At 36.4% G+C, this 26,521-nt stretch overlaps 1 protein-coding gene across 1 annotated transcript in view; it reads left to right on the top strand.

Moving 5' to 3' along the window:
- Positions 1-26,521, top strand: part of ATM (ATM serine/threonine kinase) — a 60,968-nt gene that overhangs the window by 22,675 nt on the left and 11,772 nt on the right. Inside the window, exons 25-50 of the mRNA XM_061457764.1 lie at positions 415-584; positions 887-1,133; positions 1,727-1,842; positions 3,336-3,462; positions 4,417-4,616; positions 5,546-5,720; positions 6,271-6,435; positions 6,725-6,857; positions 7,826-7,921; positions 9,226-9,397; positions 9,767-9,908; positions 10,574-10,741; positions 11,099-11,270; positions 12,396-12,483; positions 12,811-12,966; positions 13,876-13,987; positions 14,755-14,843; positions 14,939-15,041; positions 16,094-16,242; positions 17,715-17,819; positions 18,348-18,467; positions 20,463-20,697; positions 21,288-21,455; positions 22,735-22,854; positions 23,852-24,069; positions 24,823-25,030. Coding sequence (XP_061313748.1) covers positions 415-584; positions 887-1,133; positions 1,727-1,842; positions 3,336-3,462; positions 4,417-4,616; positions 5,546-5,720; positions 6,271-6,435; positions 6,725-6,857; positions 7,826-7,921; positions 9,226-9,397; positions 9,767-9,908; positions 10,574-10,741; positions 11,099-11,270; positions 12,396-12,483; positions 12,811-12,966; positions 13,876-13,987; positions 14,755-14,843; positions 14,939-15,041; positions 16,094-16,242; positions 17,715-17,819; positions 18,348-18,467; positions 20,463-20,697; positions 21,288-21,455; positions 22,735-22,854; positions 23,852-24,069; positions 24,823-25,030 — 3,954 coding nt within the window. The remainder of the gene's footprint in view (positions 1-414; positions 585-886; positions 1,134-1,726; positions 1,843-3,335; positions 3,463-4,416; positions 4,617-5,545; positions 5,721-6,270; positions 6,436-6,724; positions 6,858-7,825; positions 7,922-9,225; positions 9,398-9,766; positions 9,909-10,573; positions 10,742-11,098; positions 11,271-12,395; positions 12,484-12,810; positions 12,967-13,875; positions 13,988-14,754; positions 14,844-14,938; positions 15,042-16,093; positions 16,243-17,714; positions 17,820-18,347; positions 18,468-20,462; positions 20,698-21,287; positions 21,456-22,734; positions 22,855-23,851; positions 24,070-24,822; positions 25,031-26,521) is intronic.

Raw genomic sequence — 26,521 nt, 5'->3', positions numbered from 1 at the left:
GTATTGGAAGATAGTATGTATCTTGTGTACTTTAATTTTGAAGTTCACAAGGGTGTGCTGAAGTAATTGCTGTTTATACATCAGCCTTTCATGCCAGTCATTTTTTAGTGCACTTGTCCTTTTTATGCTTTCTTTCTATTTGTTGCCTGTTGTTTTTACACACAGTCTCTACCCTCAAAATGTGTACTGTCTGTCCTTTCTTTGTGTACCACCTCTTACTGGGTAGTTGTAGTTTCTTAATTGAACTATTTTGAGATACAGCAATACAAATGATAAATTGCTTATTCTAAAGAGGAGCTGAGTTATAAAAACAGTCATTAAAAGGCTGGGGAGGGCATGGAGGTGTAGTACTGCCAGTTTGCCATAGTACTGTGTACTCTGCATGCTGTTTCTGCAATCCTGTTTCATACACAGGTTTTGGAAAAAGTATCCGATATTTTCGGCTATAAAAGTATAGAAGACTTCATGACTTCACATTTAGACTATTTGGTGATGGAGTGGCTGAAAATAAATGACAGTGGATATAGCCTGTCTTCTTTTCCTTATGTTCTTCTGAACCACACTAGCCTCGAGGAATTCTACAGGTAAATTTGTTACATGAAAGCATTTTATTTAGATTTATTTACAATTATGACAGAGGTTTCAAGTTTCTAAATGTATTAATACATGAGGTTTTTGTTGGAATGTGACATATTGAGACCTTCTAAAATGTATTCCAAGTATCTTGTATTATATTTGTACTGGCAAGATTTAATTTTTTTTGTATAGTAGTAGCTAGACTATAATCACACAGTTATGCAGTAGAGGATGGTGTTTGCTGTATGGCACTTGAGACTTCTGAAAATGTACTACAAGGACACTCAGGAAATGTATTTACTATGTGTAGGTCTTGTTACAAAGTTTTGGTTCCACACCTGGTGATTAGAAGTCAATTTGAAGAAGTGAAATCACTTGCCAACAAGATTGAAAAAGACTGGAGGCAAGTGCTAGGAGACTGTTTTCCGAAGATACTTGTGAATATCCTCCCGTATTTTGCCTATCAAAGCCATGGAAACAGTGAAGTAGCAGAGCAAAGAGATGCAGCTTCTAAAGTCTATGACATGCTTAAGGATGAAAACTGCTTAGGAAAACAGGTATCCATTTTAAATCTGTAAATTGAGTGCTCTGGCATTTAACAGATTTGAAAGAAACTTCTTTATATTCTGTGAAAGTACAAATAGCTCAAGTTCAAAATTATTATTTTAATACAACCAAGCTAGCCACATTTTTATCCCAGGGTTTTCAAGTAGCTCTTCAATAGAAACCTTCAGGCAGACAGTTGACTTGAAGTATAATTTTTTTCAGAATGTAATAACTTTTTTACCATTCATTTACAACCCTGAGTTTACTGGTCATATATGTGTTTAAGAAAGTCATGTTTTCCTCATAAAATATTTTATTAATGCTTTATGAGGAGTCATCTTCTCTAGAGGCAGACTATATTCAGAACTGTCAGGTAGTAAAATGGTTTTTCTTCTAGATACTGTAGGAAAGTAAATTGTTCTACCTGCAACTGCGATAGATAAGACTTTACCAGGCTTAATTTTTTATTGAATTGTATGGCATGGATGATTGAACGAATAGAAAATCCATACAGGAAAATAAGGGTTTTCTCAGAAAAGACATGTTAAATTATTTTAGCTGAAATTTTTTTTTTCTCATTAAACCACTATTTTTCCTCTTCTAGCAAATTGACAATTTGTCACATAATAACTTGCCAGAGATTGTGGTTGAACTGTTGATGACCTTACATGAACCACCTGATGCTCCAGAAGGAGGAGCTCAGCTAAGTAAATACATAAGGTATGTGTTTGTGTATTTTCTAAACACTGAGTGTGTTTGTATAATATAGTGCATTAAAATGTGCCCTTCATGTATAAGAAGAGGTGGCCTTGAAGTTGAGAATTCATGTATTTTATTGTCATTAGTAATGATGTATCATAGGCATGCTTTCTCACAGCGTTACTCCCCAGTATCAGTAAGGAGAACCTCTATAATACTACAGCTAGGTTAGATATTGGGAAGAAATTCTTTACTGAGGGGATGGTGAGGCACTGGAACAGGCTGCCCAGAGAATTTATAGCTGCCACATTATTGGAAGTGTTCAAGGCCAGGTTGGACAGGGTTTTGACCAACCTGGTCTAGTCGAAGGTGTCCCTGGCCATGGCAGGGGGGTTGGAACTAAATGAACTTTAAGGTCCCTTCCAACCCAAACCATTCTGTGATTTTATAAAGAATGAATAGGTGGGCCAGGGAATGCCATTGTATGTTAGTGAGCTGGACTTACGGCAATGCCAATTTAAATTAGTTCAAATTCGAATGTAAAATTGGTTAGCTTTTAATGTCTAAATTTATATGATTCTTTTAAAGGCCTTTAAATGTTTAGAAGTCACTGAGAAGTGAAGTGAAACGTTTCTTAGTAGTTCTTGTAGTGTCGACTCTTGCCATTGGTAAGGAGATTGCTTAAGCAATGTCAAATAAATGATAGAAATATTCTAATGCCATAAATATCTTCATTTTTCTGAGCTTTTTGGGCTTTGTTGTTACGAAAATACCACTATTCGCATAATTGCGTCTGGACATAATTTTACAGATTTTTTTGTTTAGATACAAACGAGGTGGAAAAATATCACACTTTCTGAAGTTATTGAAGAAGATACTATTATTGTAGAAATGTAAAGTTGAAAAAAACAAAGCTTTTCTATGAAATTCTGCTAAAAATTAAATGGTTGAAGATTTCAGAACTTTATAAAAGAAATTTCAGTGAGTTTATTAACTGTGGTGTCTGCTTGCAATTGAAGTTTTTCTTTCCAAGAAGTGAATGGTAAGGATGAGAGTAATGAAGCTTAGATCTTGCTGGTTTGGTACTGTCATGATGCATTTCTTTTTGAGGTCCCAGCAGAGTCAACTACTTTATTTTTAATGGGAAGATTCATGATTACTTTTTTCTCAAGCAAATTGTTCCCATAATTGCAAAGCGCAGAAGCCTTTTTCCATGACTTGCAATTATAATTTCCTACTAGGTAGCTTAGATGAGATGAATGTGTGGGTTTTTAGAAATAGGATCTTTCAAAAAACAGTAAAATAATGTTAAGAAAGTGCAATTTATAAAGCTGGCATAGAAGGAAACAGCAAAAAATAAGATGTAGTTCACTCTGCTGTAGGATTTTGGTTACTTAGTTACTGAAAGCAGAAAAGATTTCCTAGGAGTTATGAGTTTATTCAGTGAGACTTACTTACATGGGGTTTGATTTTGGGAAGGAAAAAAAAAAAAATAGTCTCTTTTATTCATTTAGGGAACTGGATCCTGCTCCTAATCCTCCTCATTTTCCATCTTATGTGATTAAGGCAACCTTGGACTATATTAATAACTGTCATAAAAGCAAATTGAAAAATCTTGTAGCAGTTCTTTCTAAAAGCCCTGTAAGTATGTAATGATGATTTTGTTTTTCTGTAGAATGTAACATTTCTTTTATGGGTACATTTTGGTTTAACTGGACATTTTTGGCATGTATATAGGAGATAAAAAATACAACCTTAGAAACCTTTCTGTTCCTTTGTTTGTCTTCTGAGATGGAAGAAGTCCTAAGCTCAGAGACACAGTAACCTTGTGCAAATCACATGCTTGAACTATTATATGTGTTATATAAATATAAAAAATAACAAATATTGTATAAATAGAGAAAATTACTTTAAAGGGTGGGGAAATCTGTGTGTACCAGACATAGTTCAGATGCAAAAGATCTGTTCAAAGTACACTGTTTTACTGCATATGCAACTTACTTTGTCTATCCATAAGCAGTCTCACAATAAGAAAAAAAACCTTTTCTCTACCATGTTTGTCTAAATGTCTTGAATGTAAAAGTTAATATTGCCAGCTTGTGGAATAAATTCTTTAAAATTTAATACAACCTGTCTACTACTGGAAGATAGTTACTTTTTATAGTTGCGATCTGTATTGGTATATTCTATGAAATAATAACTGAACATTAAGTTTGAAAGAATATAGGTTGAAGCACTATTCAGGTTTTTAATGTTTTTCATTTGATGTTTTTCCTGTTAGTGAAAACTACCATAACTGTTTTTTGCATAACCTTTCTTGGGGCAGGGGAGAGAGGGGAGCGGGAAGGGAAGGGAGGAATGACACAGGAAAAAGAAAATTAGGAGGTATGTGGCTTACAGTCCTGCTTGGAGAATGACTTTCAGTCAAGGTCTTCTGTTTGTTTAAAGGAGTAAAAATAATAAAGCCTTTTTGCCCATGTCTTTTAAAAAAATCTATATATAGCTATTGCTGAAAGTGTTTGTTTTTTTTTTTATAAAGGACATCTGTATTGGTATTACAATTTTTTTTTTTTTTTTACACACATTTACTTTTAGGATTCATTCCAGAAAATCCTTCTAGCCCTTTGTAAGCATGCGTCAGATACAACCAACATTTACAAGAAGCACAGAGCTCTTATAATTTATCACTTGTTTGTTAGTCTTCTACTTAAAGAGATAAAAGATGGTTTAGGAGGAGCATGGGCTTTTGTCCTCCGAGATGTAATTTACACCCTGATTCACCACATTAATAGCAGGTAAATACATTAATTTCATCTTGTTCTTCCTGACTGATTTTGATGACAGAAGGCATCTTTGGGACTTAGAAGGATACAGGAGAAATACTCAGATCGCGGACTTAAGTGCAAAGTAAATGTCAAAATGTGCTTATTGAATTAATAAAGAGTATTGACGTTTACATTCTCACCAAAAAGTAGCTAACAAAATGAGCAAAAATTGGTACATGCGTGTGTTCAGATCGAGAAAATTGGTACTTCCTCAAGTTTAAGATTTAGATGGAGATTGTTACCTTTCGTAAGGACTAGAGATACTCTCTTCCTTGAGGTTTAGCTTTGGATTTCCAAGACAGTTATTCATCTAAATGTCATTTGGTTTGCGTGTAAGTTGATTCCTTTGCTTGTTGGAAGCATTTCATACCCTGGAATATTGAAAAGAGATGGCATTTATGGTAAATCCCATTATTATGATATTTATTGCAATGAACACTGAAGTCTGTCACTTGGGATGGAATACTCCCATGTGCGAGTCAAGGCTTGAGAGCTGACTGGCTAGAAAGTAGCTTTGCAGAAGTGGACTCAGGAGTCTTGGAGGACAAGCTGGATGAATCTGCAGCATGCCTTTCATTACCATACGTTGACTGTGTACTGAACTGTGCTGGTAATAGTGTAGCCAGCAAGATGAGGGAAGAAATAGCCATTCTCCTCTTTGAGTATTAGGAAGCTGCAGTAGGACCATGTCCAATGTCAGGCCACTCCAGGCAAGACATGAGAGCTAAATCCCTAGAGCTGATAGATTTGATATATTTTAAAGTTTAGAATCAGTTCCTCCTATAAAGTTTATTTATATTTCCCCTTTACCCCTATATTTTCCTGTTGTATAATAGTTTAATACTTGAGACAATGACAATTTGCATTTCCTTAATTTCACTTTTTATTTCTTGTGACAGACCTGTAACTGTCAGAGACATATCCATGCGCAGCTTTTCACTCTGTTGTGATCTTCTTCATCACGTTTGCCACACAGCAGTTACATGTTGCAGTGATGCCCTGGACAGCCACCTTCATGTTGTTGTAGGAACCCTAATACCTCTTGCCGTGGAACAGCCTGAGATTCAGGAACAGGTAGTTTTGAGTTGCTGCTTGTTCCTTAGCTATTAGCTTTTCAGTTCATATTCACTGTCGTTAAAGCTGTATCTATACTCATGTTCACCTGCTGCAGTGTGGGGCCCACCCCAGGCTGCAGGTGGATATCTGCTCGACCATGGACCTCCATGGGCTGCAGGGACACAGCCTGACTTTCGATGGGCTGCATGAGAATATATCTCTGCTCCAGTGCCTGGAGCACCTCCTCTCCTTCTTCACTGACCTTGGTGTCTGCAGAGTTGTTTCTCTCATGTACTCCCGCTTCTCCCTCTGGCTGCAATTGGTACTGCACAGTAACTTTTTCCCCTTCTTACCTATGTTACCCCAGAGGCACTACTACCATCACTGGTGTGCTCAGCCTTGGTCAGTGGTGGAACCAGCTGGCATTGGCTCTATTGGACATGGGGGAAGCTTCTAGCAGCGACTCACAGAAGCCATCTCTGTAGCGCCCAGCTACCAAAACCTTGCCACACAAACAAGGCTCAAAAATGTTTGTATTTTTTGGTTTTCATTTACTTTTTATGTTCAGGTCCTAGGCGTGTTGAAGTATCTGGTGATAGATAACAAGGATAATGAAAATCTCTACCAAGCAATCAAATGCTTAGATCCTTTTCCTGAATATCCTGCTTTTAAAGATTTGCGAGCAACTCAACAGAAAATAAAATACAGTAAAGGACCATATTCTCTTTTAGAGGTAATTACATTTTAAAATATATCTCATGGCAGAGTGGTTTCTGTAATGCAAACTTTCAAAAGGAAATTCTCTAGCTGTAGATATGGCTAGAGAAAAAATAAATCTTGAAAAAGTTTTAAAGTTAGGTGGGGATTCTTTCTCTTGCCAGTTTCAGACACCAAGGTGTTTGTAGGTCTCCATTTATTTTGCATCTATTCATATCCACGTTTTGTACTACTGAGAGCCACTTTTTTACTTGAAGCTTTTATTTGTATGCTGTATATGCTTAATACAAAATGTTGCTTTGCAGGAAATTAATCACTTTCTCTCAGTTGGTGGTTGTGATTCATTGCCTTTAACACGACTTGAAGGACTGTATGATTTACGCAAACAATTGGAACAATATAAGGATCAGATGAAGGATCTCCTGAAAAGTTTCCAGGGTACTGACATCTACTGTTGTATTTTATCATATATTAAATTATCGTGGGCAAAGCCTGGGAAGAAATACTTACTCTTACTCCTTTGGAGGCAGGTGGACAGGCTTGACGAACCTGTTGCCTTCATTTTGCCTTAAAGTCTATGAAGCGCTTTTGTAACATTAGTAGAAGTATTTTAGCTGTTAAAAAGAATTAAAAAAAATAGTCACTGGTAAAGGCTATAAAATGGTATTCTGAAAACTGACATTTAAGAAAGAAATTACTGCAGTTTGGACCCGTGTATTCATTTTTATAAAAATGTCAACAAACATAAAGCCTGATTCCATGTTTCCATTCCAATCAACAGGGCAGCAGGATTTTTTTTTAAAAGAAGTACCACTTTTATTCTTTTTTTCCATTGGCAGATCATCATATTTTTTCCTAGACTGTTCCTGGAAAAGGCAAAATGCTTATTTCAAAAAAAGAGACCTCAGCCAGGCAGCAGATATATAGGGAAGTACCCGTCTTGGGAGTTTAGAAAGCTAGTCAAATTCTGTGAGGTTTCTGGCAGAAACCTTTATTTTTGGATATTCCTTGGTTTTGTGATTAGAACAGAAACATTGATATTGGCTTAAGTGCTGTCAGTGGAGTCACATTGTGTGATTTTACTGTTTCAAGTAATATTTTTATGCTGATACTGATATTTCATGTGTTTAATGGTCATTTCTGCATCAAAATACTGAAAATAATAACGTTTGTGTATTCTAGTTTTGGGTATTCTTTGGCATAGTCAAATGCATAAAAATTTTTTCAAGACATGATCAGTAAGACAAAATGCTTAATTTTTCAATGTACTGCTTAATACCAACTTCACCATTAATAAGGCATGTTGACATTCATAGATAAAAGATTCTAAAGCAGTGTGTTCTTATACGTTCACGTTACAAATACACAATGAGACTTTTGGGTTTATTTTTCTTTCTGAATGATAGAAAAGCCAGAAGATTGTGTAGTAGTGAAGTTGGTGGTGAGCTTACTGCAGCTGGCCAAGATGGCAGTTAACCATACAGGTGAAAAAGCAGTGCTAGGTAAGTTCCTTAGTCCCACAGGCATTCTAGGGCTGCCATTGCAAACCCCAGGTTGAAGGTGTGACCACTTTCAATGTTACTTCCCATTGCTTTTTTTGCATATGACTTAATTTCTTGACTAATAACTTAATTTCTCATCAGTTTAGACCCTGGTCTCTTCTAAGTAAAGAGTCACCTGCTGTTATGTGGGTTACTTCATTAAGTTGAGAAATAGTAAGCAAAATTTGAAGAGAGCTTATCTGAAAATTTGGAAAGCATGTCTTGGAGGAACTGAAAATTCTCTATCTTGGAGCCTCTTATGTGTTACTAAAATTGTTCACTGTTTACTGAGTACCTGATTAATGTTTGATCCAGAGCACTGGAGCTAATACCCAAATCCCGTCTTCCCCAAGCGGGGAGTACCTCCATGAAGGTGATGTTTACTGAAGTTAGATGTCTAAACTAGACAGAAACACAAGTAATGAGAACATTTCCTTAATAGATACTTGTCTAAAAGACTAATAACTGATAATTAGAAATGGTGAGCACCCAAAGCTCGCAGTGATTTCAGTATGATACATTCTTCAGCATCTTTGCAAGCTGTATGTTTCAGCTTTTTCTGCATTGTGATTCTTGTTTCTTAGATGATTTATTAAATTTAGTTAAAAATACAGTCTGAGTATCTTCAGTGTGTTCTTTATTTGCTTTGGTGGCTAATACAATGTTGTAGATAATAGAAACATTTTGAAGACACCTGCCAATTATGGGGGAAGAGCAGGGAAATAGATTTTGGTTTCTTTCTGACGAACATTAACACCTATTTTTTAAATTGTTTTTAAGGTCAGTTTTGTTTTATTTTTTGTTGTATGTAGTCGTGGTTCTGTACACTATTTTTTTCTGGAAAACAAGTGAGGAGCACACTGATACATCATTTTATGTGAAATGTAGGTTAATTCTCACTGAGTTTACAGGCTACTGTTTATCATATCCTTAGGGAATGAAAATGAGTGTCTCTTAGTGGCCTTTTGCAGTTACCTGTTTCTGACACAGGCAGATATAAAATCCATATGTGATTTAAACTGCAAAACCCAGAGCCATAGGCACTCCTAGAAAATTTAGAGAGCATAACTATATTAACTGAGTCTTAAACTGCAAAATTTTTATGCATGTAATTTTAATCATAAAGTTCCTCAAGTGATTATAAACGTTTGCAGGTTTTACCCCATAGTAATCTTAGTTCCAAAATTAGTTTGTATTAATTGCAACTTTTAGGGTGGGACCTTGTTTTAGCATGCATAAGATTATAAAATTACCTGCATTTACAGAGGCTGTTGGAAGTTGTTTGGGAGAAATTGGTCCAATGGATTTCTCCACCATAGCTCTTCAGCGTGCTGAAAATGCACTGGATTCTAAAGCAGTGGACTTACTTGAAGATAGGAGACTTCAGTGGGTCTTCATAATGTTAAATCAAATAAATATTGCTTTAACAGATAACTGGTGAGTATACTTGCTTAATTTATTTCGTTCAAAGCTTAATGGGAGTTTCTAAGTTGTGCATTGCTCAAATCACCTCAGAATTAATGTCCAATGGTGTGTGTCTTCAAGGCTTAGATTAGTTATCCCGTCAAGCTCAGATGTTTCTTAGAAATTCTGCAGTTGGGCTTGAGCCAGAGAATAGCAGTGCTGTGGAGTAAATACCGACGCTTTGCTTTATAACAAAATATGCAGTGGCATAACCCAGCCCACAGTTTTCTGATTTGATAGACATGTCAGATTGCAGAGTTACTTATTTTTTATATTTATAAAAGTGATCTTAAAAGTAAAATATCTGAATGAAATTAATGACAACATTTTGTACTCTTTCAGTATTGATGTTAGAGCTGCTGCTGTTTCCTGTTTGAAAAACATACTAGCCACCAAGTCTGGCAGTGAATTTTGGGAAGTTTATAAAAATAAAGCTGATCCCATGTTAATCTATCTACAGCCTTTCAGAATATCTAGGAAAAAGGTACTTCTTCTGATATACCTTATTTAGATGGATATGGGGCAGAGAAAACTTGAAAATACATATTTTTAAAAAAGTAAATTTGAAAATATTTTTGGGATAGGCTTTGCTGAATGTAAAATTCAGATTGCAGTCAGACTGCAAATGGGATTGCTTTTGTCCATCAGTTTCTCCTTTCTGTTTCAGCATTTGTGGCTTCTTCACATAGGAAATTACCAATTTGGCATTAGAAAGCTCTGTACTTTCATTATGAGACAGACAATTTTTGATTATCTACTCGGTAATGTAATACATTCTTTCTGAGGATTCCAGTATCATTTCTTACAAAAAGTCAATGGAAGATAGGTCAAAAAGAACCATAAATAATGAATAATTAAGTTTTCAAACTTGTTTTATAACCTAAATGTGATGTCTAATGTGGCCTTATTGATGTTAACAGTAAAATTTTATTTCTAATATTTTCATATTTCCTTGGAAAACTCTACATGAACAAAATGACATTTACATGAAAAATTGCGTTAAATTTACATGAAAAAATACTGTCAATCAGTTAAAGCACAGTTAATATTTAATATGTTTTAATCTGTGCAGATAGCAGTATCTTTTTTCAAATGCATAGAATTTGTTTCCATTTGCAATTTTTTCTTTTTTTTTTCTTTTTCTTCTAGTTTTTTGTAGTACCTGCTAATGATACAGAGGCATCTTTGGATGATGCAAACTTATGGATTCCTCTGGGAGAAAGTCATGAGACCTGGATCAAGCGCCTGACTAGTTCAATACTGGACAGTAGAGGTGTGCAGAATGAAGTTCTGCAGCTAATGAAGCCGCTATGTGAGGTGAGGTATATGTGTATGTACATGTATGCAATATGTGATGCTATCATCTTGATAGCAAATAGTAATTTCTGCTACTGAGTTATTACTTTTTCTTAACATTAATAGTGGTGTTTTATAGTCAGATATTGCAAATACCTAAAAAATACACTCCTGAAATACAAGATTTGAGACAATTGTAAACATAGATGAACTTTACATAACTCAATGCCAGCATAGCTCCATTGAGTGGTTTACATTTTTCATACTACATGTTCTTAAGCAATAGCTGTTTGAGTAGTTGTCAGTCTGAGTATAACCTGAGAAAGAAAGGCTTTTGGTTGTTTTTCTTAGCAGCTGCTGTGCATGATTGTTCCCTAGGTGAAAACAGACTTGTGTCAAACTTTGCTTCCATACTTGATTCATGATATCCTTCTTCATGACTCAGATGAATCTTGGAGAAATCTTTTGTCAGTTCATATCCAGAAGTTTTTTACAGCCTGTTGCAGATTTGCCTCATCTAGTAGGTCTACACCTCCAAATTCAGATTCAGGTAATGTCATAATATTTTTGTTTCATCTGAAAGAAGGATTCTGGTTGTGAAAAGATTATTTTCTGACATCAAACACGATGTGCACTTGCAGGCAGACAGGATTTTGGAAGCTTCTGTCCAATTGTTTGATCTTTTTTGGTGGAGATGCCTGTTCATTGGCAGCACCAAAGTAGCTTCTTCGGTATAGCTTCTTTCCTTATTCACCACTGCATAATGTTTTTACTTGCTGAATTTAGATGTCATCCAATGTTGTGTGCTGCGAGACTGAGTCATGGACTGCCACTCAAAATGACCAGTTGGCAGTTAAATTCCTCTCTGACTCTGGAGAGCAAAATGTCATGATGCTTTAGGAACTGGTAGTCACATGTCCCCACTATATGTCTATATATGTTAAGCACATGGGAGATGATGTACAAAGAAGGAGGTGATGTTCCTTCTGTAAGGTCTTTGGTAGCATTGTTCATTTCTGTTTATTAAGAACACACAGATTTGTAGTTCTGCATCTTACTATAGCATAGTACTAATCAAACCTTTGCTTATGCTTTCCCTGCTTCTTGCTTCTTGTGATTTATTAATTAAAAATGTCCAGAAAAAGGAAAAAACTATTAACCCAATGACCAGAACACAGCTTGTAGCCATCTGTTTGTTTGGTATTTTTGAAAACTAGGAGCAAGGCATGGAAATATAAATTCTTTAAAAGTATGTGTCTGTATGTGGGAAATAGTGGGTTTTGTACAAGCATACATGTTATAAAGTCTACAATAAAGCTACTAAAAAGTATTTCTGTGGCTTTGGAATAAGTTTACATGTCTCAGGCCTAAGGGAAGAGCGTGCAATGGTGTTGGATGATCTCTGAATTCTATAAGGAGCGATAGAATATATACATTATTAATACAAAGACAATTTGATAAAGAAAGTTGCAGCATAAACTGCTGTAATGTCACTAACATCATATAAGGAGAGGAAGTACATTTGGTGACAAACTATTAATTTTAAGTTTGGAAATGTTGTCCAAGCAAGGTTTTTTATGTTTTTCTTGAGTACGAAATACACCTTTTTATTTTTTAAATGGTTCTGTTCTGATGAAAGTTCATTATGTTTTTTCTTTTGAAATCTATATCCCAGACCAAGAAACCCATAATTTTAAAAGTTTGGATAAAGTATCTCGGCGAGCCATGCTTACTGTTGTTGATTACTTAAGAAGACAAAACAGGTAAATTATAGCTTTCCAAAATGTTGCTTTAATTTAATTATGACTGTCTGAGATCAGTTGACACTGTAGATAAAGGACAAGGTTGTGGTAGAGACCGTGTCTTTTCAAAGAATTGAGGATATAGTAGTGACCTTGCATTTCTTACAGAATTGATGTGGCTAGCCTTAAAGGCTGAAAGATTCCTCTAAAAACTTTCTGGTTTTGGTATGGGTTTTGAGGGGAGTAAGGTAAAATTAGCCTTTACAAGGCTTTATAATTAGATTGGATTTATTTTGTTTAGCGTCAGAGAGGTCTGTTACAGCAATCTTGAAGTTTTTATTTAATCAGATCTGTTTCAGGTACAGTTTTTGATGACAGCTTCTGGCTAGATCTGAATTATCTTGAGGTTGCTATAGCAGCACAGTCTTGTGCTGCTCACTTCACAGCCTTGCTCTACACAGAAATCTATGCGGACAAGATAAATAGAGACAAACAGCAAGAAAGGTACAATGCTTGAGAAATTCTCTTTTTTGACATTTTGGGTATAATGGATCATGGGTTTTGTGTCCCAGTAGTATTTTATTCCATGAGAAGTCAAGGAAACTTTAAAAATATTCTGTAGGTGTGTTTATTGACATCGAAAATGTTTCTGCCAGTGTGATCCCAACCTTGCTAATTTTGCTAGCTTTGACACACTCAAAATAGTGTCATTTTGACTTCTAACCGGAATGTCTTCTTAGTAGTGTGTGTTCTGGAGAAACTTCAGTAAAGGTAGTGATTCTGAATACTAAATGTATTGAAACTCACTTTTTATGTTGAACGCTTTTCAGATTCTGTTTCACATAATTAATAGTGTTCCAGTAGTTAAATTATGGCCAGAAGTGAATTCACAGAATACCAGAATTGCGTAGGTAGACCTGAACGATCCTTGTAGAAAGAGATTTCTTCTGTAATAGACAGTTATATTTGTCTTCCGTTGTAGCAAGATTAAAACATGGAGCTAGTTTGCTAGCTTCGCTTTGGCAACAAATAGCTCTAAGGCAGTGAATGTATTACAAAAGTATGGTGATAAGCATATATATTATGTGGTTGCTTTTATTCTTTCCCAAAAGAGCATTCTTGCTTCAGGCATTCACAAAAGCAGTGTGATTTAATAAGATTAGATATTATAAGGTGGCGTGGGATTTTTTTTTCCCCCAAAACACCTTGATTTTGAAATCCCTTGATGTTGATAGTTCAGCTGATTACTTTGTTATTCTGGTGGAGAACCATTTTGAATAACCTAAGGATACAACAGGCCTGATCTTGCATTTTGTATTTGGGCCCAGTGTGTTGGGCTTAAGTGTTGTTTCAGAATTTTAGTTCTTTGTATGAAATTTCATTTAACTTTACTGGTTGAAACATTTCTTTTAGGTCTTCCTTTAAAGCAGCTAAGAGTTTGGCATTTGAAGAAGAAGAAGATCAAAAAACAACTATTACTATTTTGAATGAAAAAAGCAAAGAAGAAACTGGCCTAAGTTTACAGGTAAATGTGTGTGCTTCATAATCTGAAAGCAGTCTTCTCATAGAAGTACAATTAGTAGGTTTCATCTGAGCTGAAGTCAGATCTAGTTGAACTTCAAAAACAGTATTTGAAAGTTCTCCTAATTAAAAGTGGACTCAATGGCCTTTCCAGTTAAATGGAGTATTTGTTCTTCTGAAGCTAATTAATTGATGCATTTTAAATGGCAGCAAAGCAGACTGTTCCCGAAAAAGCTGACCTCATGGTGGTAACCAGGTGACTATTTTTCAGTGTGTTTTGTCAGAGAGATATTTTCATAAAAAGTCAGCAAGTGGTGTAGCAAGTTGTAATAATCAAAGCCGAAGTGGTATTATCCAGTTTATTGGATAGATAAAATCTGGTAGTCTTGTCTAAGTTACTGCTTAGTTCATTATTCCAGAACTGTGCTTGCATATGTTTAAAGTGCATGGGTTAGCTGGTATGTCAGATGTTCATTCAGTGTTACTGCCTTTTGCTTTTCAACCTGCCCGCTTAAGGTCAAGTGCTAGTTTTTAGTAACATTGCAGAAAAGTTAGATAGGCCTGAGGAGCTTTGCTAGGCGAAAAAACTTGTCTTCCTGTGGTGGTACCAGGCTCAGATAAAGGAAAATAAGCAATGATAAAGGAAAATTAAGCAATGATAGCACCATGTTACATGGAAGGACTAGTGTTTATAAACTTATATGCTATGTATAAAACTCACTTGAACTGATTGCAAAGAACTAATTCTTTGGTTTATGGCACATGTTCTAGGACCTTCTCATGGACATATATAGAAGCATTGGAGAACCTGACAGTCTGTATGGTTGTGGTGGAGGAAGAATATTACAGCCATTAGCACGGTATAATTTATTAATGTTCTTATGTTCTTTAAAGTCATTGCTTTCCTTTATTAGTAAGAAACTTATATTGAAAACTTCTTGTTAACTTACAACAGGATAAGAACGTATGAGCATGAAGCAGTTTGGGAGAAAGCCCTTGTAACACATGACCTTGAGGCAAGCCTCGCACCGTCTACTCACCAGGCAGGAATAATAGAGGTAATTTTATTTTATAATAGGAAATGAATGTAAGAATTGATATCCATCATACTGAGAGTCATTTGTAGTAAATGCAAATTTGTTTTAGGACGAAAAGAGCCCACTCTTGTAGGCCTACAAGCCGTATAACATAAGGCAATTTAATATTTGTCCTGAAAACCTGAAGGCTTCTAGTCCTCTTGTCATTCACCCGTAGTCCCTATTTTAGGTAGTGAATTTTTTTGTGAAATATTTCAAAATAAGTATATTTAATTTTATACAGAATTTGGCCAGCTCCTAAAATGACAGCATATAAAAAGTAATGTAAGCAGTTATTTTTGCTATCTCATTCTTTAGACCTCTCCATTATGGCAACTATTGTACTGAAACGGTGGTACTTCTGATAGAATAAATAAATAGAATTGATGTTGTCTTGTTTCGAGCCCTTAAAAATATTTTGACTTTTTATCCTAAAAATATTTACACTACTTCTGTAATAACATCACACAGATATATCTGTGTTTCTCCTAATTTCATTTTCCTAAGGTACTTTTCCTACCCCAAATAATTTAGTATCATTGTAAAACTTCCACGTGTCCCTCCTTCATAATGGCTGCACACATTTGGATAAGTGGTCATAATTATAGTCATTATGGTCTGCAAACAGCTAGTAGTTTTAGAGTGCTGGGAAACTTTTCCAAGTGCCCCCCCCAGGAAATAAAAGTTCATTAGAAGTAAAATCAGTTTAGACTTACTGCCCAGGAATGATGGAATGGAGAAATGTGAGCAGATAGTTCATTTCAAAGACAGCATGGAAGTTTATTTCAAAAAAATGCCAGCCACAGTAGTAACAAAACTCTTTTTCTGGGTTTGCAGTTATCAGTAGTGTGATTAGTAGTCATTCTTGTGTAAAAGTTTTCACCTTATATAGTGCTGAGTTTAGAAATACTTATGGTCCTGCTTTGCCCCCAACAGCTTCTTTTGTTTCCTAAGGTAAAACAAAGCCTTCTAAAAAAACCAGTTCCATTTATTAAAGGAGGAAAACCAACTTTCAGTAATTTTGTTAATTCCAGGCTTTGCAGAATTTTGGCCTTCGCCACACTCTTTCCACGTATTTAAAAGGACTGGAACATGAAAACACTGAGTGGAGTGCAGAACTACAGGAAATACGCTATCAGGCAGCATGGAGGACTATGCAGTGGGACCATATCTCTTCTGTCAAGTAAATTGACTTACTTTTTTGCTAGTTCTTTAAGTGAAAGGCAATGGTTTCAGTTCCAAACAAAAGGATAACGTAGAATATCATTTCTATGAAGCAGGTCACCTAATTTATCTTAATCACTGAATGGAAAAGTAGTCTTTTTTCACTTAGACCTGGCTGTCCTTTAAGCAAATCACTTTCCTTTTTCTTGGGAAATTGTACACATTGATTCTTCTTTTTGATTGTCCATAATTATAAACTGAATTTTTTCCATTTTGACTCAGATAGATATGTCTCAAGTACATATGAGGGAGAAATAGTTTTAAATGTTTAATTTATAAGCAAATGGGGAAAATATTACTTGGTAAGCCACAAGAGGTTATCAAGACCTGGATAAGCAAACACCAGTGTTGATTCATGGCTCCTCCCTTGTAAGGAGCAATCTCCTCTCTTGTGTAATGTTGGATCCCTGGCATTAGTTACTCTATATGGCTGGCCAGGATCTAGTATGAACTCTGAGCCTTCCTAATACAGTCACATCATCACACATTTTAGGAGGAATACAGAGTAGATCTGTTACATTTTTGCCAAAAGCAGAAGTTATGTGATGGGGTCTTCAGTAACTCCTTCTATGTTAACTTTTAATAGTTGGGAGAATGGAGGATTTTTCTCCTAAGACTTGTACAAAGAAATGGGTCTGGGTAACATGCTCCTGGTGTGTTCATTCTTTCCTCCTGCACTGTCTTTAGATCATTGTTTAGAAGCACTTGAAAGACTTCACAGACATATCCTGTCAAATGTGTCATGCCACAGTCACAACAAAATTCATATAGGTGGGCGTACTTTGTCTCTGGATTAGGGTTTGTGTAAACCTCTTGGGTTATGAACCTCTTATGCAAATAGAATATTCAGTTTTAATACAGGATCAAAAAAATAACATGTTAGATGAGAGAGAATGAGATGGCATGGAAGAGGAGGATTGAGAGAAGCAGAAGGAAAAGTGAAAAGGACAAAGAGAAAATTGAATTGAACTCTGGGTTCAGTGGGGTTTTTTTTCAGCCTTTTGATTTTCTTTATTTATTCCTTTTATAAGTATTTCTGAAGTTAAATGTAAAAAATTGTACATCCTGAACTGAAGTTGTATACATACCATTATAGGTATCTTTTAGCATAACATTGTGAGAAATGTTATGATTAATTTTTTTACTGTGCAGTTGGTTTTGTGCCGTATTTTTGATACAACCTTGAACATCTCGTATGTATTCCGAACATTCTATCAGTTCTTGTTTTTTCTTTATTTTAAAAGCACATCTTGAATTTGTAAAATACTAAATTTAGTTAAAACTTATTATTGATTATCATGCAAGACAGCAATCCATCCAACTGCAGAAAATGTACTACTGAAAATATTTGTTATAAAGGTAAAATGGACTTCTTTGCAAAAGAACTATCATTTTCCTTTTATTTTATGTTACTTTTGTTTTATTTCTAAGCGATGACACAGGAAGACCAGGGTACCACGAATCACTGTATGATGCTCTTCAGTCTTTACGAGATAAGGAATTCTCTGCTTTCTATGATGGTCTTAAAGATGCCAGGTAACTGCATGCAAATATTGTGCTGTTAGAGAGAGATGGAATGTGTGTCTGTAGTCACAAGTTACGTTTAAAAAACTGTTGTGGGATTTTATGGGCTTAAATGAAGACTTGTGCATAGAATTAATGAATATTTCTGTAGTGCAGCTTTGTTTCTAAGCTTTTTTGTTGTTTTTTTTTTTTTTTAACTTCAGTTTGTCTTCTGTGCATATACAGTTTGTGTGCTAATTGAAAATGCATTTCCTGTGGCCTACATCCCTTACTTCATGGTCATCTTAAGTGGATTTGATTGCTGACTACTCTAGCTGATCTGTCACTTACAGTTTGGAGTTGATATATGCTTACAGTGTTTTCAGTTATTTAAAAAACTAATGTTTTGAACTCTTATGGTAATACGAATAATTCTGAACTGAACTTAATAGTTTTGCTGGTTAAATTCTGTTCACTATAAGGAAATTAAGTTATGGATATTTGGAATTACTTGTGAATATTAAAAAACCCTAATTTAGTATTTCTCTATTAAATCCATAGAGTGAATGAAGTAGAAGAGCTGTGCAAAGGCAGTCTTGAGTCTGTTTATTCATTATATCCAACTCTTTGCAGACTACAGCTAATTGGGGAGTTGGAAAATACAGGTCTGCTGTTTTCCAGGTATTTTTTAAGTTTCTTTCATACTCCTTTCTGAGTTCTCAGATTTTTGGTAATCGAGTCTAGCACAAAAAATAAAATCACCTCAACAAATTCGCTTATGAACATCTCAAACCTCGTCTTTAAAATGATACAGATTTTAGCTTTACTATGTGAAGACAAATCTAGATTCTCTTTATTTCCAGACTGGATTTATTTGTGATTTAGTTTTAATTATAGTGACCAGCAGGTTGAAGGAGATGATCCTGCCCCTCTACTCTACTCTCGTGAGACCTCACTTGGAGTATTGTGTGCAGTTCTGGTGTCCTCAACATAGAAACGACATGGAGCTGTTGGAACAAGTCCAGAGGAGGGCCACGAGGATGATCAGGGGACTGGAGCACCTCCCGTGTGAAGACAGGCTGAGAAAGTTGGGGCTGTTCAGCCTGGAGAAGAGAAGGCTGCGTGGAGACCTCATAGCAGCCTTCCAGTAGCTAAAGGGAGCCTATAAGGGTGCTGGAGAGGGACTCTTCATTAGGGACTGTAGTGATAGGGCGAGGGGTAATGGGTTTTAACTAAAACAGGGGAAGTTTAGACTGGATATAAGGAAGAAGTTCTTTACTGTGAGGGTGGTGAGGCACTGGAATGGGTTGCTCAGGGAAGTTGTGAATGCTCCATCCCTGGCAGTGTTCCAAGGCCAGTTTGGACAGAACCTTGGGTGACATGGTTTAGTTTGAGGTGTTCCAGCCCATGGCAGGGGGGTTGGAACTTAATGGTCTTAAGGTCCTTTCCAAACCTGACTATTCTATGATATGATATTATGCCAATACTAATATAAAATAATTGGGGTTTTGGTTGTTTTTTTTTTTTTTATTATACTCCAAGGTAGCCATCATGTCTTCTAGCCTTTGGTTTACTAAAGTAACTGAGTTATTCTCTTCTAGTTTCCTTTCTAAAAATGTTTTCCGTTTCCTTAGTGATACTCATAGATCTATTGAACGTTGCTTCAGTTTGAATCACTTTCTTCAGGAACACTACTAATATCAGTATACTACCTGAATTCTTAATATAATTTTTTAATCATAGGAGAGTATTTATATCTCTAATGCTATTAATGTTGGAATTTTTCTGCTGTAGTGGTATCAGTTTCACAGAATCACAGAATGGTTGAGGTTGGAAAAGACCACTGGAGGTCAAGTCCAACCTCTGTGCTCAAGCAGGGTCACCTAGAGCACATTAATCTGTATTGTGTCCATATGACTCTTGAATATCTCCAAGGGAGGACACTCCACAACCTCACTGGGCAACCTATTCCAGTGCTCAACCACCCTCACAGAAACAAAGGTTTTCTTCATGTTCAGGTGGAATTTCCTGTGTTTTAGTTTGTACCCGTTGCCTCCTCTCCTGTCACCTGGCACCACTGAGAAGAGTCTGGCCACATCCTCTTGACACCATCCTCTCAGATACTTATATATGTTGATCAGATCTCTCTGGAGCCTTCTCTAGGCTGAACAGGCCCAGCTCCCTCAGCCCTTCCTCAAACGGGAGATGCTACAGACCCTTAATCAGCCTAGTAGCTAATAGTTATCCTACAGTCCTTTAGCATGTCCAGGACATTATGAACCATTGCTATTTGCAGTTAATGAATTGTCTAAGAAAATAATACATATAAGGAGAGCCTACACAGCTACAGTATCACAGTCTAGAATATATGCTTATTTTAATCCATATATGACCTATATTATACAATAGGAATCTTGCTCTCTAGTATTTTCAGTAGTCCTGTGTTTGAAGGCAATTCCCATTGCTGATAGACCTTTAACCACAACAGTTTTTGATGCATTTACCTGCCAGTTTATTCTGCATATTAATCTTCTAGGGTTTGATGGACTGTTTCTTGGTTTTGAACTGTAGATTGTGAACTACCTCAGTAATTTACTTTTGTTACTTATTTTGCATTTCACTAATATTTAGCAAGAATTAATAACAGGTCTTGTGTTCTTTTGGTGGCAATTACAGGTCTGTTACTACTCAACAACTGAATGATACTTATTTGAAATGGCAGAGGCAGTCCCAGCTTCTCAAGGACAGCGACTTCCGTTTCCAGGAACCTGTCATGGCTCTGCGCACTGTAGTTTTGGAAGTCTTGCTTGAAAAAGAAAATGAAAATATGAAAAGAGAATGTATTAAAGACATCCTGACCAAACATCTAGTGGAGCTGTCTAGATTGGCAAGAACTGCTAAAAATACTCAGGTACGAATTGCAGAAAAGATCAGTGATGGATGTTTAGTTTGTTAGTTTTCCAAAGAACTTCATTTTTCAACAGTACCAACGATGAACTGTATTCTAAGTTTATTCAATAGTCAGTTAGTTGGAGACTTAAACTATGTAGAACTTAATTCATTAATTGTATTTATGGCTGTGTTGTCCAAGTTTTGTTCATAACTATAAGCTACTCTATGAGGAATATAATATCAAAAAGAAAATATTAGTGAAGAATGTTCTTATAGCTCTAGTACTTTATTTTAGTGCAGCTTTATATATCCAGCTTCCACTTGCATCATACTGCTGTAGTGTTCCAGAGTAAAGCTGCAGAAAGAACGTGATACATTATTTTGGGGTTTGTCAAGTTTAATTCCATAGTCCATTTTTGTTACAAATCAGGATTTTCTGCAAGTGTAGGAGAATAACTTCATCTCTTTGCTGCAGATAAATTCTTAGAATTGGCTAGGCAGAATATGCTGCACAAGTAGAGCAAAGGAAGATGGAGTTTAAAAACAAAACTTGCTGTGAGATACATGTATTTAACTTAAAGAATTGATTATAGTGTTTTTCAATTTCAGCTTCCAGAAAGGGCTATGTTTCAGATCAAGCAACACAATCCAACGGGATATGGAGTTTCTGATTGGCAACTAGAAGAAGCTCAGGTTTTCTGGGCTAAAAAGGAAGAGAGTCTTGCACTGAATATTCTTAAAAGTATGATAAAAAAATTAGATGCAAATTGGTTTCAGGTACGTGTTACATAATCTCTAAAGTTACGGGAAGTCTCTTTTCCCCCTTTCATGCATCACTTTTTTTTGTGCTTGTAATTTCATCAGGTTTTTTAATTCTATTTATTGTCATTTATTTTTTGCTTACAGTTCTTCATCTGTCCTTGTTTTCTGCATAACTTGGTATCATCATCAGTGTTTGTGTTCACTGTTCATTGCCTCCTCAAGACTAGTATCTTGAACACCACAGGTGACTGGAGAGATTCTCAAAGGAAGAGCCACCAGTCACAGGGACCTCAATAGTTTTGAAAATTGTGCCAATAGGAATTGCTTTAGATGAGTAGGAAGTTCTTCACCTGAGATAGAATAATCTCAAGCAGCATTACAGGGAGGGTTTTAATTGGCTGGAGTGTAACTGCCAGAAAGGACCTGCTGGTCCTAGTGAACAGCAAGCTAAAATGATTCAGCGTGTCTTTGTGGCTATGAAGGTGAACATCACCAAGAGTGTAGCCACTAGATTAAGATATAGGAAGAAAATTCCTTACCTATAAATACTGTGACCAGTTTGCCCAAAGAAGTGATGGCATCTCTCTTGCTGGAAATTAATAGTCAATATTTTTTTGCTAATTTGTCCACTTCTGATTGAAGTCTTACTGATGTGTGCTTTCCTGGAACTTGTTGAAATATTGGTGTCACATCTGCCACCTGCCACTCAGGCAGTTTTAAGCAAAAGCTTTTATACCTCTTTTAGCAGTTCAGTTATTTAATCTGCGAATTTATGTAGACCTTTGGAAAATACTCTTTGGAAACCTGCTCCTTCATCTTTCTGGAGCACTTTTAATCAAGTTTCCGTGTAGAGGTCTGCCTGAAAAATTTAATGGTCACACATAGTTACTGCAATTCCTGAATGCTTCCTACAGGATGTACTGTGGTATTTCAGATTAAATGGAAACATTAGCAAATGCAATCCTGGAAACATGCTGTGAATTTATTTAATTTTTATTACATTTTATCATTGATTTATTCTGGTTTTCATTGTTCAAACTCTCAGGTATTTAAAAATATGTTCTTTTTTTTACTCACATAGGATGTGAATGTGATTTAAGGTTATTGACTACTTTAGATGTGGATGGTAAATGACTCTGTAGATACATTACGTTCAGAGACCCAAGTGATTGAGTTATATTAAGGGTTTAAAAGCTTTGTAAATTGCTTACCTCATATGCAAAAGGTATTTTTATTTGATGTCTCCCTCTTTTTTTCTTTTTCTTTTTTTCCCCTCTAACTTGCTTTCCTAAAGGTTGAGAATGATCCTCATCTGAAATTGATATATACAGAGTGTCTGAGGCTATGTGGAACCTGGTTAGCAGAAACATGCTTGGAAAACCCTACAGTCATCATGCAGAAATACTTAGAAAAGGTGCATCCAGTCTTTGAAATATACAGTCTTGAAGATAATGCTGTGCTAAAATATGTGTTAAATACATTTTTCAATGCAGCCTTTATTTTTCTGGATTGAAAATACGTCGTCTTATAAAAGTATTCACGTAGTATTGTGTAACACTGAATCTTATAAAATATTTAGAATGTCTTTATAAAATTCACAGTAAAAATTATGTTTAATATTAGTTTAGAAGTGCAGTGATTACAACTACTAGTCCCCTTTTCCTTTCCTCTATTCCACTCCATCCCCATCTTTTCCCTTTCAGGAAAGATGATTCACTTACTGTCTTTTCAGTATGGGTATTGTATTTGTAATATTCTTCGCCAAGTGCTGGAAAGTCTTGTTCCGGTATTTCTATATACTGTATTTTTTTAACTCTTAGTAATAGAAATATTTTTATTAATATTCGTCCACTCTGAATTTATTTCATGCTAACTTGTGAAACTCTCCATAGTTGCTGTTCTCTGTTACTCTGTACATGCTTTCTTCACTCTGAAGATTTGAATCAAAGACTTTCACATAGAATTTCCTTTTGGTTTTTGCACTTTGGCGACTGCCTTTTTTACCATCTTATAAGTTGTAAAATTATTGTAAAACCATTGTAAAACTTCATGCCTAGTTACTCTAAAAGATAACTGTAGGAGACTTCTGTATGGTTATTAAAGCTGTTTCATACAGCATTATCTTTTAGACTGTTCTCACTGAAACACTCCTCAAAGATTAAATTCAAAGAGAAAAATATTCAGCTGGTAGGTTTATTTTATATGCATACATATTCCATCATAGGCAACATTAAATAACCTGTTTGAGCAGATGACCCTGCTTGAGCAAGGGGGTTGAAAAGAATGACCTCCAGAGGTCCCTTCCAACCTCAAGCATTCTGGTTTTCTCTGATAATATGATTTTAATCAAGTATTATGCAGCACTATTAATTTGATTATCAGTCTCATCGTTACTGTAACCTCCCTTTTAGGCGGTGGAAGTTGCTTCAAGCCACAGTGGAGACAGCAGTGATGAGCTAAAGAAAGGGAAGATGAAGGCTTTCCTGTCTTTGGCTCGTTTCTCAGATAATCAGTACCAGCGAATTGAGAATTACATGAAATCCTCAGAGTTTGAAAATAAGCAGACATTACTGAAGAAGGCCCAGGAGGAGGTCATTCTTCTCAAGGAGTGTAAAGCTGAGACAAATAGGTGAGCATTCAAATGGAGAGGTGGTGACTATGGAGCTGTCAAAGGCTCTATCTTTACTAATTCTCTGAACAACTGGTACAGCATGAGTCACATCTCTACAGCTGAATTTTTCCTTCTGCACAAAATAGTGGCCAAATCTGTAGTGCTTCTTGCAAATAGTTTCTGAAATGTGCTTGAACATGGTCTAGGAGAGTGCTAGGTAGGTAGTGTGGGTGAAAACTAAGCCAAGGAGAATTACAACAATTAAACAGCACGGATGGTCGTGGCCCAGAATTCCCATTTATTCCCTGGATCTGTTCAGTTGACAGAATACTACAGAGTGAAAATAAATAATTTTGAGATTTTTCTCCGTTGCACATTTGATGAAAGTAGAATTCATCTTAATACAGAATTCTTGAAGATTTAGTAAATGCAGTTGCAAATGAGCAGAAAAAATTGAACTTCAGCTGTTGGAAACTAAAGTCCTTACAGAAGTGATCGGTATTGGATATTCACATTTATGACCCAACACTGAGATTAAATCATTAAAACAAAAAACAAAACCACTGAAAATTTACTTAAAGTGGTGGGTCTGTGTGAACATACACTAAAGGAGTAGCTCCCACAACTTGGTTTCTCAGTTGTCTAATTTATTGTGCTTGTACATACAAAACAAGTTAAAAAATGTTAAATTAGCGACAGAACTTCTGACAGACCTGCTGCAAGTTCATTAAGAAATAATTTGTTGCTTAAAAATAATTTCTGTTTACACAGATATACAGTGAAAGTTCAGCGAGAACTTCAACTGGATGAATGTGCCATGCATGCCCTAACTGAGGATCGTAAACGTTTCTTGTGTAAAGCAGTGGAGAACTATATCAGCTGTTTACTAAGTGGAGAAGAACATGATATGTGGATCTTTCGACTCTGTTCTCTATGGCTTGAAAATTCTGGAGTTGATAGAGTCAATGAACTGATGAAGGTATATGTCTGATGTTGCTTTTCCTTATGCTTTGACATGGTATTATCCATGTTTCTTAGAATCATAGAATAGTTAGGGTTGGAAGGGACCTTAAGATCATCTAGTTCTAACCCCCCTGCCACAGGCAGGGACACCTCACACTAAACCATATCACCCAAGGCCTTGTCCAACCTGGCCTTGAACACTGCCAGGGATGGAGCATTCACAACCTCTCTGGGCAACCTATTCCAGTGCCTCACCACCCTAACAGGAAAGAATTTCCTCCTTATATCCAGTCTAAACTTCCCCTGTTTAAGTTTTAACTCCTTACCCCTTGTCCCATCACTACAGTCCTAATGAATAGTCCCTCCCCAGCATCCCTATAGGCCCCCTTCAGAAGGGGGCTGTGAGCTCTCTACACAGCCTTCTCTTCTCCAGGCTGAACAGCCCCAACTTTCTCAGCCTGTCTTCATACAGGAGGTGCTCCAGTCCCCTCATCATCCTCATGGCCCTTCTCTGAACTTGTTCCAACAGTTCCATGTCCTTTTTATGTTGAGGACACCAGAACTGCACACAATACTCCAGGTGAGGTCTCGCAAGAGCAGAGTAGAGAGGCAGTATCACCTCCTTCGACCTACTGGTCATGCTCCTTTTGATGCAGCCCAGGATACGGTTGGCTTTCTGGGCAGCAAGCGCACACTGCCTGCTCATGTTCATTTCCCCACTGACCAACACCCCCAAGTCCTCTGCAGGGCTGCTCTGAATCTCTTCTCTGCCCAACCTGTAGCTGTGCCTGGGATTGCTCCCACCCAGGTGTAGGACCCTGTACTTGGCATGGTTAAACTACATAAGGTTGGCACCAGCCCACCTCACAAGCGTGTCAAGGTCCCTCTGGATGGCATTCCTTCCCTCCAGGGTATCAACCAAACCACACAGCTTGGTGTCATCAGCAAACTTGCTGAGGGCACACTCAATCCCACTGTCCATGTCAGCAGAAGATGTTGAACAAGACCGGTCCCAACACCGACCCCTGAGGGACACCACTCATTACTGGTCATAACTTCTTGTCCTCCTTGTTTCTAGAAGATGAAATACAGTGCTGTGCAGTATGCTTTCCTGTGTATCTCCTTAACTTTTCCTTCAAAAATTAATTTTTTCAGTCATTGCTTATCAGTTAGTTTTTCATCAAAGAGCTGTAATTCACGGTTATCACCTTGTTCTTTACAAACCTTGGAAGACGATCATCTTCCAGCATCCTTTAGAACTTTGTTCTAGCTAATATTGTACATAATATTAGGTGAAAGGATATACTTTCAGAGTGTCTCTATAACATAGTAGCCAGGGACCAGCAAAGTTCCTGGTGTAGGGCCAGTTCTTAAGCTGGTTCTATCATTTCTAGAATCATGCAGGAAATCTGATAGTTCTTAATCTGAATGATTGTTTATAACAGAGGTCTGTATAATTGCTTTGTGTTATAATTAACTTTGAAAAATAGAAAGTGTTTCTTTACTC

Source organism: Pezoporus flaviventris, unplaced genomic scaffold (genome assembly GCF_033815535.1).
Source record: "Pezoporus flaviventris isolate CSIRO_AGI_PZ_B2104156 unplaced genomic scaffold, CSIRO_AGI_Pfla_v1 ptg000025l, whole genome shotgun sequence".
In the NCBI taxonomy this organism is placed as follows: Eukaryota; Metazoa; Chordata; class Aves; order Psittaciformes; family Psittacidae; genus Pezoporus; species Pezoporus flaviventris.
The sequence above is the reverse complement of the archived record's forward strand: the minus strand, read 5'-3'. Positions and strand labels throughout refer to the sequence as shown.